Below are 16,365 nucleotides of genomic sequence, written 5' to 3' on the forward strand. Positions count from 1 at the left end.
CGTGCGAACAGGTGCGTCACCACTCCGGTGGCCAGATGCCGGATTTTACGCGTCACGGCATTATTGAAGCGGTTACATATACAAACTCTAGATATTAATATTAAATATAGTTCTCGTTGGTGCCACCGAAGCACGAACCAGTTTAGGGCCTAAATAAATTTTTAATATTCCAGCAGGAATATTTTACCTCAACCAGATGTTTCATCGGTGTTTTAATGATTGCTAATATCATATGTTAATAGTTTTTACCTTAAATGGTTATATGTATGTATTTAAATTAAGAATTTGAAATGAAATATATGGAAATTTAATATTATTTATGGAAAAAACACCTTGCAAAGCTTTTCAAAACGCTTGAAAATCTCTATTAAAGTAAACTTTAAAAAGAATACTTTTCCTGCCCTTCAGACAGTTCGGCTGGCAGATATTTTTCGTCCTGAGAAGATCTGCAATGTTTTTCTGCTGCATATATTCTTTTCATGTGGCAGTTCCTTTGTAGGATGCGCAAACATTGCACAGGATCCCTACTGTTCCCCCTGCTGCCACAATAAACCATCTGAGATGAATATTTGTCATAAAATAATAATAATAAATGACGTCTTGTGCACCACAGGTGTAATTTCATCCAGTGGAACTGTAATTTTACTCCTTAGTCTAAAGTTTGTATGAACACAGGTGTGTGAAAGAAGAAAGAACCTTCTTTTGTATTGCTCCGGGGGATGAAGGCGGCATCACTAAAACATTTGTTTCTTCTCAACAGGTGGCACACAGCATACTATACAGTACATGTATACCATATACCAGACCTTCGTTTTTTGCTGCGAAGCTTGATGATGTGTTGCCATGGATACCACTCAGCAGTTTAACCAGTTTTTGCGTCCATTACACATATATTACTGTTACTGCCTTCTTTCTTGTGTTGCCTCAATAATGAAAATGAGCTTCAGGCCTGTTCTGTAGCTTTGAATTAACAGCTTCGTTAAATCCCTCTCTGGTGCTTTAGGAGACTTGAGTGATGCAGAAAAATGTGTTGACAGGGTGCGCAAAAGATTAATGGCAGGTTGAACAAACCCGCTGTGTGAACGCTCAATATTTATTTATGTACTGTACAAGAGACTGGATTGTGCAAAGGGAGCAAAAGTAAAAATTTGATATAGATATTGTTTACAAATAAATACAAAAAACCATCAAAATAAAACACAGCTTATCTTTACATTGCTTTACATTTTATAATTGTATGGGAACTCTTAGAAAAGGCCATTCTTTGGTCAGATGTCCACCACACAGCCTGGAGCGCTGGTTGTGATGGCATCAGAAATGACCTTTGCCCCAGATTCTCCAATGCCGTTGCCCTGTAAACTGGAGGAAGACAGAGACATGGATCAGCTTCTGATATGAACAGCGAGACAATGTGTATTTCTCTGTGGAGATAGAGAAGACAAAGCGTACTTGATGTAAGTCAGCTGGTGGTTTCCCTTTAACGCTGTTGCAATAAATATGGCTCCGTCCATTCCCAGAGAGTTCTCCTGCAGACTGACAATTACACATGACGCAGACGTACAAATCATTTTCTACTGTTGGAGGCACCTTGCAGCTAATCAAGCTAACAACCCGAGGTTAACGGCTGAATCCGTGGTTAAATAGAGTCCTCGGCTACCAGCTGAGCGCTACTGATTCTCCATCCATCATTTTCCCTTGCTAGGCACTGTGGGAGTGCTGGAGGTAGTTTTAGCTGTCACTAGGGGAACAAGCTGAACAGGTCCCCAGTCGATTAGAGGCTGACATGTGGTGACAGACAAGCATTCACAACTCTGGGTAATTTTGATTCACCAATTAACCTGAGTGTGGGAGGAAGTAGAGGAAACGGGACAGGAGGGGAAGAACAGACGGCAGCCCTGCTGCTGTACCGCTACTAGGTCTAAGAAGTTGAGTCCTAATATAGTTATTGCTTTGCATCTAATTGCCGATGAGATGATGTTCCTTCAGCAAATGAAGTGGAGGAGAGGGTAAACATCATTTAATTAGGTCTGGACTTACTTCAAGGACTTCAGACTCCTGTTGCTTTTCAGAGCATTAGCCAGAGCCTTCGCTCCCTCCATCCCCACAGCGTTCCCACGCAGGCTGCAGCACACCATGGACAAATGTCAAAATGATAAACACAAAACCCAGCAACAGCTGTACATTACTGGCAGAATGTCCTGCAGCAAACCAACAATGCCAGGGTGAGGTTATTTTTAGGTTATGTTATTAAGTCCTGCTTACTAATTAAATGTTACATAAAACAGCTCGAACTCACTCCAGTGTTTGTAAGCTCTGGTTGGACATTAGAGCCTCTGCCATGGCAATGGCACCACTTGTGCCCGACGACACCCCCTGAAGACTACAGAAAATACATTAATGTCGGAGAACGATGGGAAAACCACAACACGTCCGAGAAACAAGCTGCGATATTAACCATAATGTGTGAAGAGATGTGTTGGTTTTCAGGGCTTCAGCAAGAAAAATGACTCCTTCGTTCCCAATGGCGTTCTCCTGTAGACTGCCAGCACAGAGAAAGACTGATTCAGCTCAACGGTTGAGGTGAACCCTGACAGTGACTGGACACGAGGCTTTTCAGTAGCAGGAGGCTGGACTCTCGCACTTACTCCAGGAGCTGCATCGTAGCATTAGAGAGCAGCGCGTGGGCCAGAGCTTTGGTGGCTGAAGACTTGATGAAGTTCCACTGGAGGCTGTCAAAGGAATCAGAGAGGACGATGACGTCAACGGCAGGGACCATTATGGGGTCCAAGCTACAGTACCTCTGTAAGACCCGCTTATAATACTGTGTTACTGAAAAACACTTGGACTCCACTCTGCTAATGTCAGGAGCATTTTAAAAGTGATTGAAGCTTGTGATCTCACAGCGTGTGCATGCGTGTGTTGCTTAAAACGTTCGCTTACTGCAACGAGGTGAGGCCCTGATTGACCCTGATTGCTCCAGCGATCGCCTGAACCCCTTCATCGTGCAGCAGATTGGCTGTAAGGCTGGAGACAACAAACCCAGTTATACACACAGTTATAACACAGTTATAACCAGTGCCACACACATCCCATAACGGCGCCGCCGAGCTGTCAATGGCGTGACTCACTCAAGTTCCTGCAGAGAGTTGTTCTCGTGAAGGGCGTGGGCCATGTTCTTCGCTCCCTCCACCCCGATGGAGTTCTCCCTCAAACTAATTACGGAGAAAATACGCCAACGTGAAGGAGCCACGATGAGGATTCGCCAACAAAGCGCAGCCCTTATGCCGAGGAACGCTAATATCGCATTAAAAACAAACCTTGATCTCTACTTTCAATAGGCTCAGATGAGTTTATTAACTTAAAAGCAGTAAAAGCTGAATAACATCAGTCAAAGCATTAAACCTGACACTCACTTCAAGGAGACAAGGCCATGGTTCAGCCTGAGTGCTTTGGTTAGAGCCGTCATCCCCTTGTTGCTGATGGAGTTGCTCTGCAGTCTGCAGAGAGAAAGCTTAACATGAGTAAATGTGTCACGTCTCCGGTGTGTGATCTAATGTATCATGATGACAGTGTCAAGTACAGGGGAAGAGGTACATGTACTGACTGGAGCGAGAGCAGAGTGTGGTTCAGAGTCAACGCCTCTGCCAGAGCGATTGTTCCTTTGTCCCCGAGCTGGTTACTGCAAAGTCTGCAGACACAAAGAGACGGGACAGAGGGATTTGTCCGAATGAACACAGCACAGATCAGTAGAAGGTCTCTGGAGTGGAGCGATATAGGATTTGGAGGGTACATCAGCTTCGTGAGGGTCCGGTTTGTCTTCAGCGCCTCCGCAATCCTCTTGGCTCCTCCCGCTCCGATCGCGTTCTTCCGCATGCTAAACCAAAGGAAGGTCAGACGTGTGAGCACGGACACGCGCGCGCGCTAACGTTAGCGTGCTAACACACAAGCGCATGGAGGGCGACACTCACTTGAGAGACACCAGCTTGCGGTTGCACTGCAGGACTTCCGCCAGGGCCTGAGCCCCTTCCTCCTCAATGGCGTTGTTCTGGAAGCTGATCAGAAACAGTACAGCTCCAGCACCAGCCCAAAGTCTAACGCTGGCATGTGTGAATGAAGGAACCCAAGGAGGTTATACTCACTTAACCGAAACCAGGACTTGGTTCATTTTCAGGGCTTCTGACAGAAACCTGGCACCTTTGGAGCCTATGTTGTTGTTGCGGAGACTAACAAAGAGATGAATAGGCATAAAATAGAGATAAGATTAAAAAAAATCCAACATCCTGTTTTTGTAGATGTCAACTGCTCATGCTTCAGCCATTATAATCAGGCATATGTGAAGGCCACCAAACAGAGCTCACTTGAGCGAAGTTAGCGTGCGGTTCACCAGGAGGGCCCGGCTCAGGGCTTTGGCGCCTTTGTTGCTGATGAGATTCTCAGCCAAACTGAGGAGAGAATTGAAAAGCAGTTCAGTATGTATATGTATATGGGTTGGACTCATATATATATGATGAGTCCACCTCACCTTATCTTCTGAATGTGGCAGTCTTTGGCACTCAGAAGGCTTCCCAGTAGTTCCATGACATCGTCTTTAAAGTGGTTATTCTCCAACCTGTTGCACAGATAAAGCGCTTTAACATCTTTGGCCTCCCCTTCGGGTTCTGACCTGGCTCCCGGCAGCCCCGACCTGAGATGGCTGCAGTAGAGCAGCTGCGGGAGCAGACATTTGACCGTGGCGTAGTTCAAGGAGCCCGTCAGGTTGGTCCGCTCGCTGCACTCGGGGGACACGTGCAGCAGGTACCCCAGCACGACGCAGTGGGCCCTGCTCAGCTTCCCCGCCAGGCTGCCGAGCCGCAGGTCCTCCTCCACGCCGCGCAGCAGCTCCGTGTGCTGCAGCTCCTGCAGGCAGTACGCCAGGTTGACGGCGCGCAGCGACACCACGGCGCCGGCGCCCACCAGGAGGCTCTGCAGAAAGCCCGCTGCCCACGCCTTCTGGTTGCCGTCGTCCTTTCCGAGGGCCAAGAGGCCCCCGAGGGGTTTCAGCGCCGCCGGGCACAGCAGGCCGGTCACGAAGCGCACGAACACGTCCAGGTGGCCGTCGTCGGCCTGCTGCGAGCGCTGGAGGGCGCTTTTGAAGTGGTTCTGGAAGCCGATCTTGGGCCAGGACATGGTGCTTTCTGAGAACAGGTCAAAGATCGCTCGCTTGGAGGAGGCGTGGTAGAACGTGGCCGCGAGGAACTCCTGCAGAGTCAGATGAGTGAACCGGTAGGTGGTGAATATGATGGAGTCCTCCCGAACCAGAAGCCCACTACCGAGGCTGCTTTGAGTTAAGAGCGGCTCGATCCCGTTGGCCCTGAGGTCCTGCTCGCTGAACGTGTACTTGTGCTTGAGGAGGCCATAAAACGCCAGTCGCCCCAGATTCCCCAGCAGTTTACGGTTGCTCCCATGAACCTGGTCCGTTTTTACAGGCTCTCGACCTCTGGGTTCACCCAACTCTGCCTTCATGGAACAAAAGTGAGCGTAGAGCCCCGTGCAGGTCTTTGGGAGGCCTTCCTGCGGTTCACTTTGCATGATGTACGTCAGCGTGTCTGCTACTATCCAGCAAATGCATGGTATGTAGCACATCACCTTTAAAATCTTATGCGACTCCAAGTGCGCCCATATGTTGCTGGAAAACCCCCTCTCGGAAAAGTGGTGCCGGAGGAAGGTCTGGACGTCGTTGGGGCTGAACCCCGGGATCTCGGTGACCCTGTCCACCAGTCCTCCGGGTATGAGCGAGGCTACTCCAGGCCGACACGTGACCCACACTGCGACGTCAGGGAGCAGATTCCCCCGGATGATGTTGGTGACCAGGTCGTCTATGGAGACTTCTTTCTTTGGATCAGTGCAGGACGCTGCGTCGGCGAAATTCAAGGGGCACCTGAATTCGTCCAAACCGTCCAGAATGAGAAGAGTCCGGCAGGAGCTGCTCAGGACCAGACTGGGATCTGTTAGATGGGGAAAGGCCAGTTTGACCAGCCTCTCAGCTGACAGCTTCTCCAGCGAGTTCAGCTCGCAGAAGGTAAACGGCAGGACGAAGCTCACGTCCGTGCAGATCAGCCCTTGGCTCCACTGCTTGATGAAGTGCCGAAGCCAGGTGGTCTTGCCGATGCCGGCCACCCCGACCGTGAGCGAGACCCTGGGCGGCAGGCTGACCCGGGTCAGGGGTTCCAGAAGCTTGGCCAGCCCCAGCTGTCTGAGGTGGTTCCTCCTGCCTCCTCGAGTCGCTCCCACCTGCATCAGGTCGTGTTCTTTCTGCTGGAGGTCCGAGAGGCCGTCCACCAGAAGCAAGGCCCTGTTTGAGATGTTCAGCTGGGGGCAGCTGACCGAGTCTCTGTCTCGGAGCTGCTCGTACCTCCGCAGCAGCACCTCTTTGTGCTCCCTCACGATGCCATCTGCAGAAAACAGCGGGTTTGTGTTGAGTGCTGCAAATTCCTGGAGATCTAGACTACTGTGTGTTTTAAATAACGACTAACACAGGAAGCCGCTTACCATAGTTCACGATGAGCTGAGCCACCTGAGAATCTGAGCTCTCGATGAAACCACGGAGGGCGTCGGAGACTTGGCCGTCTTTGCCGGCGACCACGGCTGTGAACACGCTGACTCGGTCCTGCAGCCGACCCGCCTCCTTGATCCGGGCCTCCTCAGCGGACGTCAGCAGGTCCACCTTTCTCATGTGGGTTAACATTTCCTCCAGGAAGGTGGCTGTAGTGAAGCGCTGGAACTGGTCCTGATGCAGTTGGATCCAGCCAAGCTCTAAAACAAAGAGGTCACAGATCACATCAGAGCAGAGCAGAGGTCACCACATCAAGAACACAGGTGTCAGATCTTTCTTTAAACGTGTACCAGCTAAGAAGATGCCATTTAAATACAAGCATCTGGGACAAATAAGCATTTATATCTAAATAATTTTATTCACCAGGAAAGCAGAAGCGGTGAGGATGATGTCATAGTCTGAGGTAACTAGGCAGCAGTCGAAACATTCATCAGTGTAATAGCTGTCCTTTAAAAAGGTTTTGTTGCATGTGGTGCATAATGTGTAGCCTGCTCACCTTCCGTTTCTGCTTGAGATGAGGACGAACAGGAGCGAGACTGCAGGTCAACGTAGCAGTCGTCCTGCCACGTGATGCGCTTGCTTCGGTCCAGGATGGAATCGTAATGCGTCTTCCGCTCCATGAGAGGTTCTGCTCGTTGCTGCCGTTCTGCATTTCATTCGGGCAAAATTCAGACGTTAACGATCTCACTCATTTGTGCCAGCAGCTCCGTGAGCCCAGTCTGGACAGACAGGCTGAGAAAAAGAAAAGTTGATATTGATTTGCATATAAAACCAGAAATAACCCGGTTGGGGGCCAGCTGTGAACCTACAGTGAATATTATGTTATGAGAGGAGTAATCTGGTAGAATAAGTGTCATGTCATGTAGGGGAGCAAAGAATGCGCAATGTCTGCTATTATGATGAGTTTGGTCCTGCAGCGATCGCACTCCACATTCTGTAACAACAAACACCCTCAGTTTGTTCTTTTCACAGAACACAGCAAATGCAACTTATTTGCATTGCACTGCAGAATTACTAAAAGATGCAGTGAAAGTATTTCAACTCTCTAGATTTAAATGTTGCTAAAGGTTTCAGACAGCGAGACATGCAGAAAATGGCAAACAGCTTCCTGTGTGGTTTCTCAGCCAACACGTCACTTTTCACAAAGGAAGCCGACTTAAACACGCAGACGTTGCAGCGGCTCCACCGTCTCTGCTGGTAATCTAACAGTATTAATGAATGGGGCACTTCCAACTATAGTTCGGCTACTGATGCAGATCCCAGTTACTGGGGACAGTGATTAGACGCTAAAGGGTGAAGCTATGAAGGTCAACGCAGGCTGAAGAATCACACAAAATCATTTCTATTTCCAAAATTAAAACACTGCATGTGACTTTCAAAGCATTATTTTTTAAGCCCAGTGGCAACATGACTTGAAAATTGATGGTACACAGTTTAAGTAAATATTAATAATAGTTCAGTCTGGCCTCAAACTTAATGGCGTCAGGAATAAATTAAAAAAAACAACAACAAAGCGCTGAAATTACTCACCATTGGCTTGTTGAAGTTGTCCAAGAAAGGTGTCAACAAACAAAAACCGATGCCCCCTCACATGAATTATAGGGTAACGCCATAAAAAACACAAAAGCAAACATACGGGAGCTGGAGGTGTGTAGAATATGACAGTACTGTAGCACGCAAGGTATGGGAGCTGCAAACTGGGTGCAGCCCAAGTAGAGAGCATGATGCTGCAGCTTCCTGTCTATCTGATCTGCCTTCCTGTCTTGCGGTTTGCAGGTCAGAGTGAAAAAAAAAGACAGAATCCTTTTGCTTCGCACTTGAACGCACAGTGTGACAAGGCACGAGGTCAGAGTGGCCACATTTCATGTGTGCGTGCCAGAGTCCAACCGCAGAAGTGAACATCCTGCAAAGGACGAGCGCTGCTGAGCGCTACTCACATCAGACCAGGTGTTGATGGTTGAGAAAGGTCAAGTTGAGTCAGACTTAAAAATCAAACAGCAGAAAACACATTTAACGCACCTCAGGAAAAGTATTTTATTTCTAATTTGATACACAAACCATTAAAAGAACAATGAATAGAAAGGATTTGAAAGAAATGCTGAATAGAAATTGTTGACAGTTTTTATTTATTTCCACATGTACTGTACATAAAGGGATGGATGCACCACTTGAACTATGTCCTGTGTGTGTTACAGCTGTGTCATTTGAGTGCAGCTATATATTATCTGGGGTGTGATCCTGAGGTGGAACTGAATCCTCCGGCTTTGTGTTACTGCATATTATTAGACTTTACAGCACAGAGATAAAGAAACCAAACGAAAACAAACAATTAAATTCAACAATTCATAACCTAATTAAGCATTTAAAGCTAAAAAAAGCCTTAATTTACATCATGTCGATGCTTTGACATCTACATTTTTTCATTTTTACATAATAGTTAGCTCAAAGCATCCGCGTTGCTTCTAAAATAAATCTGATTTCATATATAATAGGAAACGTATCAACAGATGTCATTCAGAAGATTTCAGCCGCTACTGAGGTGAAAGAAGCAAACGTCTTCACCTCATGCCACGAGCAAAGCGACAGGACAAGGCAAGCGGCACTGACATTATCAAAAATATAATGTTCTCCAGGTTCAGGTCATGGCACTTGATCTTGGCGATTCTGATTATTTGAATAAGCCTTCATTTTATTTTTTTATCTATTACCTACCAACTAAATCAGCCAGTTTACATCTTTTCATACTTCTAGAATAATTTAACTTCAGATTGGTGCTAAAAGCCACCGCACAAACATCACATTCATAGTATTTACACTTATGGCTGCAGCGGAGACGGCTGAACTGGACCCCACGTCAAGCAAGTACAGCGACAGAACCAACAGAACCGCCTTCACTCTCACGGCTCATTCCTCGAATTTAAAATCAAAATGTAAACAGTTCGCTTAAGGTAAGCATACGAAAGTGGTTACAGACACTCATAGCGAGTTAGCGAAAGACATTCACATTTAAAAGACGACCAAGCCCTTTTCCGTGACCACATCTGAACTGGTTTAAGCACTTTTACAGCATGGAGCAGGAGGCCAACCCAGTTTGAAGGGCAGATACAGACCTATGCATAAAGCTCGCTGCTAAATCACCATAGAACCAGCAGAGAGAAGGATGGAAGGAGCTTCCGCATGAAGCCGGACGTTCTCAGGTAAAGGCTTTTTTTCAACAGTAACAAACAAGTCAACAAAAATGACCAAGTAGGACTCAAGTATTGAAAAGATTCTCCCTTTGATCCTCCTTTTAAAATGGCGCCCATGGTTTGATCTCGGTGGCGCCGTCGACCGCACGGGGCTGCTCCGCGACCAGCGAGCTTCCAGGCGCGAGCAGCGGTTTAAAGCCTGCATTATAGATCGGACAGACCCTCGGCGTGCTCGCTCAGCTCCATGGTGTAATAATCCGCCGGGCGCCTGCGGGGAGAACGCCGACGTTAACCAGCCTCATACGTACGAGTGGAACCAACCCCAGCGCGAGCCCTCACCTCCTCCTGTAGAAGTACGCGACGAGAGCAGCTCCGAGGCCCAGCAGCAGGAGCACTGCCGCGATCAGGCCTATCTGCAGGCCCAGGGTGGAGGCTGGGGGAGACACAGACGCAGGAGCTGAACCCCCCGCGGTGCGAGCCGCGCGCGTCACATCCACCCCCGTGTTACGGCAAGCGCTCGTTGAGCAGAGGAGAGCTTTTCGTTTTGTTTCTGGGACGGATGAACTCGCTGCGAGGAGCGTATTTACCGCAGGAACACTTGAGAATCAGCGAGGACGCGCTTCTTGTTCGGCACAGACGGACGTGAGGTTTTCTAGGCTTTTGTGAGTCTTTGTTGTGTTATAGCATTAGGCTGCATTAAGCCTTTTTCAACCGAGCTTTAAAAGCTGTTCGGCATCTGGAGATCTGCTCAACCAGCGTTTTAATGTAACCTTGAGTTTCTGTGTACCCACATATAATGTAGATTTACAATCGTCCCGAGGCCACGGATGAAGCTCACGGCCAAATGTTGAGCTAATAATAAAACCATCTCACCCGTGCCTGTGTAGCGGCCGGTGGTCGGGGGAGAACAGGCGTCCCCCTGTCCAGACGAAGGGTTCATGTGCGACGTCTGGATGATGAGGGTCTTCTGGTGGTCGGACAGAGCCTGGATGTCCCCCCACACTCGCAGCCACCCGGACACGCAGGAGAAGTTGGTCCCTTCAACGTGAAGGGTCGCTTTTTTAAAAAAAAGAGAAATACGACGCTTCTAACTCACATGATGGAGGTTGTCTGACCTTGGAGGTACAAGGCGGAGATGCCACAGCGGCACCTCTGCTCCAGGTAACGCGCCACCTCAGCCGCCCCCCTTCCCTGGATCACAGCGCTGCAATCTGGGAAAAAGCCTTCCACCGTTAGACCTCACTCACTCACTCACTCACTCACTCACTCACTCACTCACTCACTCACTCACTCACTCACTCACTCACTCACTCACTCACTCACTTCCTGGCTGCTCCTGCCAGTCGCCGGGCAGCGGTCCGAGGCACAGGTCGATGTGGCTGGAGAAGGCGGCGCTGGGGCACAGGTTGGTGCCGCCGGGCGTGGGAGACGAGCTGGTCCAGGACGAGGGGCTCCTCGGCTCGCAGCAGGAGCAGCGGCTGAGGGAGACGGGGCCGCCTCCCACCGACCTGCGCGGACGCGTTCGTTAACCGCGGCCATGGCAGCTTCCTTGTTACGGTTTCTAAAGCTGCCTAAACATTGTGGTAAATCTCTAACGTTAGGAACAGTCACAGACATGAAGCCAATTAAGGCTCTGTGGTGGAGTCAATTAATGTTAGAACCCCGTCCAGTGGTTTCCTAGAACACCGACAGTTTAATTGGGTGTTTTGATCCAACTGTGTGAGATTAACCCACCCTGGTTAGCGGTGGCGCTTGGGTTACCATGGTAACTTTCTCCACTTATAAGTGAGCCTGCTGTGATCAAAAAGCAACACAGGAAGCTTGAGTCCATTAAAATAAGTAGGTCCTCACCTGTCAGGCAGACTCAGTCCGTAACTGTGATTCATCATCTCAGGTTCAAACTGGGGTTTACCTCAGAGCGGGAAGGACATGGCGCCCCCTGGCGGTGGACAAGGAGGAGAGCAGCCGCTGGTTCTCGCTGAACACCAGGACGTCTCTGAGGCTGGAGTTGGTCAGCGCGGTGCCGGCTCTGCAGACGCCGAAAAAGTCGTAGCACAGGACCACGGCCCCTCGAGCCGGCACCGTGGAGTCTCCTGGGAAAGCCTGATCTATACGGGAGAGAGGGAGATTATTATAGAGGAGACGGTGGCGCTGGTCACATCCATAACATGATCCATCATCTTCCACGGCCTCACCTGCCTCCTTGACATTTCCAACGACGTAAAAGCCATGCGCGTCGATGGACCCGCTCAAAGGCACGGCGATGACGGTGCCATCGTGCTCCTCGTCGAACACGGTGAGCACCAGGCCCTGCAGGTCTGTCATGGCCGGGCCTTGCAGCTCCACGAAGGCCCTCTGCTGTCTGTGATTGGTCCAGTAGCCGCTGGTCACCTCGCTGATGACCACGCCCTCGGGGACGGGGGGTGGGCGGGGGCACATGTTTTCCTTCAGAGGGGTGGGCGGAGCTACCTGGGTATCAGAATACCAGGATCAGGACAAGAGTTTAAAGACTTCCGAATACATCTTCTTTCTGCACTCACGGAAAAGGCCGACAGATCATAGGGATAAAGGCCTCTGCAGCGGCTGAGGGCCTCGTCCCCCGGCAGGACCTCCGGGTCCTCCAGCAGAGGCAGCTGACCCGGGGTCAGCGCCTTGCTCAGCTCCTGCGCCTCCCAGTCCGAGCCCCTCTGCCGGTACACGACCGCGTCCAGCAGGCCTCTGGTGGGGATCCCCCCCTGCGTGGACGGCGGCCCGGACGGGCTGCGGTACAGGGCCACGGCGTCCGGCCCGTTCTGGATGGTGTTGGGGGGCAGGCGGAGCGACGGGGCCGGCACCAGCCTGTCGCTGCCCAGCAGGAAGTAGCCCTTGGACGTGGTGAGGTGCCCGCTGAGGCTGATCTCGCGGTAGGGCCTGTTGTTGTGGGCGCTGAACAGCAGGATCCAGACGCCCTGCAGCGAGACCCGGCGGCCCGACGGGTGCCACAGCTCGATGTACTCGCCGTCCTCCGCGGCGCCGGGCGTGTCGGTGTTGAGCTCGTTGATCAGGAAGTCGCTGCTGCCCCACGGCGGCAGGTGAGGGGGCGAATCCGTGCCACCTGGAACGACTAAAGCGCAGGAAGGCATGAACTACTGGTTCTTTACCCTCGGAGACTGTAAACAGGGAATTTCACAGTATTTCTTCAGCCTTTGCCTTCTAGTATTACTTCCTTTTTCCATCATCTACTTTCCCTTCCCCATTGGCCAATACTTGTTCCAGTGATCAAACTTTGCTCCCCACTTCCTCAGCTAGCGGGGGGTGACCTAAAAAAGGCCAGCGAGGTCAGCGTACAGTTCGTAGACGCTGGACAACGGGTCTGTTGTGTCGCCTATTGAGGACGTCTCCATGGGAAGAATAACCAGTTTGAAGACACTGACAGGAAGATGACCGGTGTTGTTTACAGGCCGACGAGCTTCTTTAGAAATAACAGGCTCAATTTGCTGTGAAATATTGTCAGTTGCTTCTTCAGCCTCCCCTATTTCTTATTATATTCTAACAAAAACCAAAAATTGTAAAATCCCGGAGCACTCACGTATGCTGTGGGGGCAGATCTTGGGCCAGGGGCACTGGTTGGGCTGCTCGGGGGTTTGCGGGGCCTCCCAGAACACGCCCGGGTCTCTGGCCCAGGTGGCGACGCCGCAGCGGCTGAGGTAGAAGCCTCCTTCTCTCAAACTGATGAAATGAAAAAATCAAGAAATAAACAAATAATAAAAGCTAAGCCATAGAACTATCATGGATTTTTTCCAAGGACTCTCCAAGGATTTTCTAATATGATTTCTAATACTATTATAATGTAAGATATAAGTAAGCAGAGTGCTACTTCTCTATTGCGATGACACAACATGAGCTAATACTCCCCCCACTTGTTTAGCATTGCTGGCCGTTACCGGGGCTCAATATTCGGAGCAAAAACGCGTGACAGGAGTGCAAAGCCATCACAGTCGCTTGCCTGTGGCTCAGCTGGTAGGGCTGCCTGCCGGGGATGAGGGTCTCTGTGAGGTTGGCACTCGGCCTGCTTCCAGGGCCGGCGAACACGAACGCGTCCAAGGGCTGCGTCTGGCTCAGCGCGCTGCCCACGGGGAAGTCTGCGGCTCTGCCGCTGTAGACGGCCACCGCCCCGGACTCGTCCCCTAAAGCCGCCGGGACAACACAGGTCCTCTGACTGAGCGAGAGACGACGGGCCCCCGCCCCCCCGGCCCCCGGCCCCCGCGGGACCCACTGACCTTTCATGAAGCTCTTGTCTATGCTGGTGGAGATCAGGCCATTCCTGGAGGACTCCGTCTTCACGTCCACGCTCACGCTGACCGTGTCCGTCCTCCCGTCCAGCACCACCAGCGCCAGAGGAGCCGCGGCCGGCGCCTCCGACAGCTCCACGAAGCCGTCCACCTGCCCCCCCCCCAGCTTCAGCTCCGTGATGACGGGGCCGGCGGGCGGGGCCGCGGGCGGGGTGCAGTTGTTCCGCTGGCCCGGGGACGGCGAGGACACCTGAAAGCCCCAGCGGTCCTCGGACAGCAGGCACCTCTCGATGGACTCGTCGCCCTCCAGCGTGGCCTCGTCCTCCACGTGGGCCGGCTCGCCCGGCGTCAGGACCTCGGCGAGCACCTCGGCGCCGCCGGTGCGCCGCGTCATGTACACCACGGCGTCCACCAGACCCGCGGCGGTGACGTTCATCTTCTCGCTGTAGCGGGCGGCGGACGTGCGGTAGAGGACGATGGCGTCCGGGCCGTTCTGGACCGTGTTCGGCGGCAGGGGGATGGCGGGTTTGGGCAGCATGTCCACCGAGCCCACCAGGAAGAAGCCGCGGTCATCCGTGCTCTGGCCCTTCAGGTCCATGACCTTGTAGGCCACGTTCCCGTTGCCGTTGTAGAACACCAGCGTGTAGCCGTCCAGCGCGGCCCGTTGGCCGCTGGTGTGATACAGCTCCACAAACTCAGTGGTGTCCAGTTTGGGGTTGTCGGCGTTGACCTCGCTGATGATGAGGCAGGGGTCCCCGGCGACCGTCACCACCAGGACGAGACCTGCCACCCAGACCAAAGCCACCCCCATGACGTACAGCTCCTCTGTAAGCAGCAGAAAGAACAGGCAGATGACTTGGAAACCTTCACAGTAACGCGATTTCTTCGAGCTCTAAAGACTCTAATGTCCGGGCTTTGCACCACTGATGAGACTAATCAGTGAAGTGCAGGAAATAATCACAATCATGTTGAATTTTACATCCTGTTGCAATAAATTACACATAAAGACTAAGCATCGAGTTGCTTCAAGTGGAACAAGAAATAAGCAGATTAAAGGAATCACTGCTCATGTTCCCAACTTTGCCCCTGAAGCGGAGACCCCACCACATCATGAATGAGTCTTCTATGAGTCTGTGTTTTGTTCATGGTGGCACTGGGATCACACGTCTTTTGCATGAGTCATGAAATGTTGCGAAACACGCTGGAAAGCAGATGGAAACTTTGCGCGAAAAAACGCCGAAGCGCGCGACTGCGCGTCGGTGGGATTCAGTGGTCCGATAATCTGAAATAAATTAGAAGTGTATCATTTCTCAGGATTAACTCGACCGCACGGTGCGGACCGCTGATCCGATTTAATCCCCAAATCACTCAAACGGGGTCCACAATGCGCCATAAACGCAGCGGGACCAGTTTGCGCGATAGTTGCTAGAAAGAAATCGTGGGGACAATAAAACGACCTCTGCGGGTGAAAAAACGCCTCCGGAGTTAAATCCAGCCCTGAAATCAGCCCCGATCTCCCGACTGTTATTCCAGTCACGGCCGAGCCCGCATCTCCCCGACGGAAAGAAGAAAGCCCTGTCAATCTGCCCCCCAGCAACGCAACGCAACGCAACGCAAGGTCCCGCAACAGCGCGTGACTTACGGTCCTGCTGCGGAGCGCGGCTCCCGCTTCACTGTGAAATCTCCCGTCGTCGGAAATAGCGGCGGTAAAGTTTGTTTTGTGCCCTCCGCCGCTCCCTTCATTCACAAAGCAGCACTTTCTCCCCCGGACTGTGGGCGGTCACAGTGGCCGAGGGGGAGGATGCCTGCCGGAGACACCCCCCCTCCCCCCTCCTCTCCCCTCCTCTCCCCTCTTTCCTACCGCTCCATTCAATCATCCACAGCTGAGGATAAAACACCAGTAACGTGATGCTGCTACAGTCAAAAGGCGCGTAACTGAAGCCGTGGCGTGCGTGGAGCCGCCAGTCAAGCGAACTGGAGGCAGAGACCTGTGGGAATGTGTGTGTGTGTGTGTGTGTGTGTGTGTGTGTGTGTGTGTGTGTGTGTGTGTGTGTGTGTGTGACTGAAGAATATGCCACTGGCCTTGAGCCCACTTCAAGGAGCATTAAGGGACCTGGAGGGGCCCCTGACCCCACTGTGAAATAAAAGACCTTTCAACATGTTCCTACTACTCACTCCTTATATTTTGAAATGATTCAATAATTATTTTCTTACATTGTGTAATTGTATGAGTTACCAAAAAGTAAAGCATCCAAAATATATACAATAATAATACAATATTTGAATTACAGTTGCAAAATAATGGTTAATTATT

The 16,365-nt window shown here is 51.1% G+C and overlaps 2 protein-coding genes across 3 annotated transcripts; both read right to left on the minus strand.

Moving 5' to 3' along the window:
- Positions 1-1,074: 1,074 nt before the first annotated feature.
- nlrc3 (NLR family, CARD domain containing 3) lies at positions 1,075-8,287 on the minus strand. 2 transcript variants are annotated; one of them, XM_029134044.3, is made up of 19 exons: positions 8,123-8,287; positions 7,089-7,238; positions 6,529-6,792; positions 4,685-6,431; positions 4,523-4,609; positions 4,359-4,442; positions 4,140-4,223; positions 3,969-4,052; positions 3,791-3,874; positions 3,605-3,688; positions 3,414-3,497; positions 3,129-3,212; positions 2,941-3,024; positions 2,646-2,729; positions 2,456-2,539; positions 2,297-2,380; positions 2,038-2,121; positions 1,450-1,533; positions 1,075-1,359 (listed from the first exon to the last, which is right to left on the minus strand). In XM_029134044.3, exons 2-19 carry the CDS (start codon positions 7,210-7,212, stop codon positions 1,269-1,271), a joined length of 3,405 nt encoding a protein of 1,134 aa, XP_028989877.1. In that variant the 5' UTR covers positions 7,213-7,238; positions 8,123-8,287; the 3' UTR covers positions 1,075-1,268. The 2 variants fall into 2 exon arrangements, with proteins under 2 accessions (XP_028989877.1, XP_028989876.1); XM_029134043.3 differs by having other exon boundaries at positions 3,605-3,874.
- A 314-nt stretch (positions 8,288-8,601) lies between these two features.
- si:ch211-183d21.1 (uncharacterized) lies at positions 8,602-15,855 on the minus strand. The gene is made up of 12 exons (XM_029134051.3): positions 15,694-15,855; positions 14,040-14,876; positions 13,766-13,946; positions 13,349-13,488; positions 12,321-12,883; positions 11,976-12,249; positions 11,693-11,888; positions 11,104-11,288; positions 10,896-10,991; positions 10,654-10,818; positions 10,120-10,213; positions 8,602-10,048 (listed from the first exon to the last, which is right to left on the minus strand). The coding sequence occupies exons 2-12, from the start codon at positions 14,860-14,862 to the stop codon at positions 9,985-9,987; spliced, it is 2,781 nt and encodes a 926-aa protein (XP_028989884.1). The 5' UTR covers positions 14,863-14,876; positions 15,694-15,855; the 3' UTR covers positions 8,602-9,984.
- Between the last annotated feature and the right edge of the window lie 510 nt (positions 15,856-16,365).

The sequence above is a fragment of the Betta splendens genome, chromosome 19 (assembly GCF_900634795.4).
Source record: "Betta splendens chromosome 19, fBetSpl5.4, whole genome shotgun sequence".
Taxonomy (NCBI): Eukaryota; Metazoa; Chordata; class Actinopteri; order Anabantiformes; family Osphronemidae; genus Betta; species Betta splendens.

What these genes read in the sequence shown, in the direction of transcription:
- nlrc3 (XM_029134043.3), bottom strand. Translation starts at nt 7,212, where the DNA reads ATGGAGCGGAAGACGCATTACGATTCCATCCTGGACCGAAGCAAGCGC. An exon ending in ATCTCAAGCAGAAACGGAAG is followed by an intron (nt 6,793 to 7,088) that starts GTGAGCAGGCTA and finishes TCTTTGTTTTAG; the next exon opens with AGCTTGGCTGGATCCAACTG. An exon ending in CACCAGCTGACTTACATCAA is followed by an intron (nt 1,360 to 1,449) that starts GTACGCTTTGTC and finishes GTCTTCCTCCAG; the next exon opens with TTTACAGGGCAACGGCATTG.
- si:ch211-183d21.1 (XM_029134051.3), bottom strand. Translation starts at nt 14,862, where the DNA reads ATGGGGGTGGCTTTGGTCTGGGTGGCAGGTCTCGTCCTGGTGGTGACG. An exon ending in AGACAAGAGCTTCATGAAAG is followed by an intron (nt 13,947 to 14,039) that starts GTCAGTGGGTCC and finishes CGGCGGCTTTAG; the next exon opens with GGGACGAGTCCGGGGCGGTG. An exon ending in GATCTGCCCCCACAGCATAC is followed by an intron (nt 12,884 to 13,348) that starts GTGAGTGCTCCG and finishes CCTGCGCTTTAG; the next exon opens with TCGTTCCAGGTGGCACGGAT.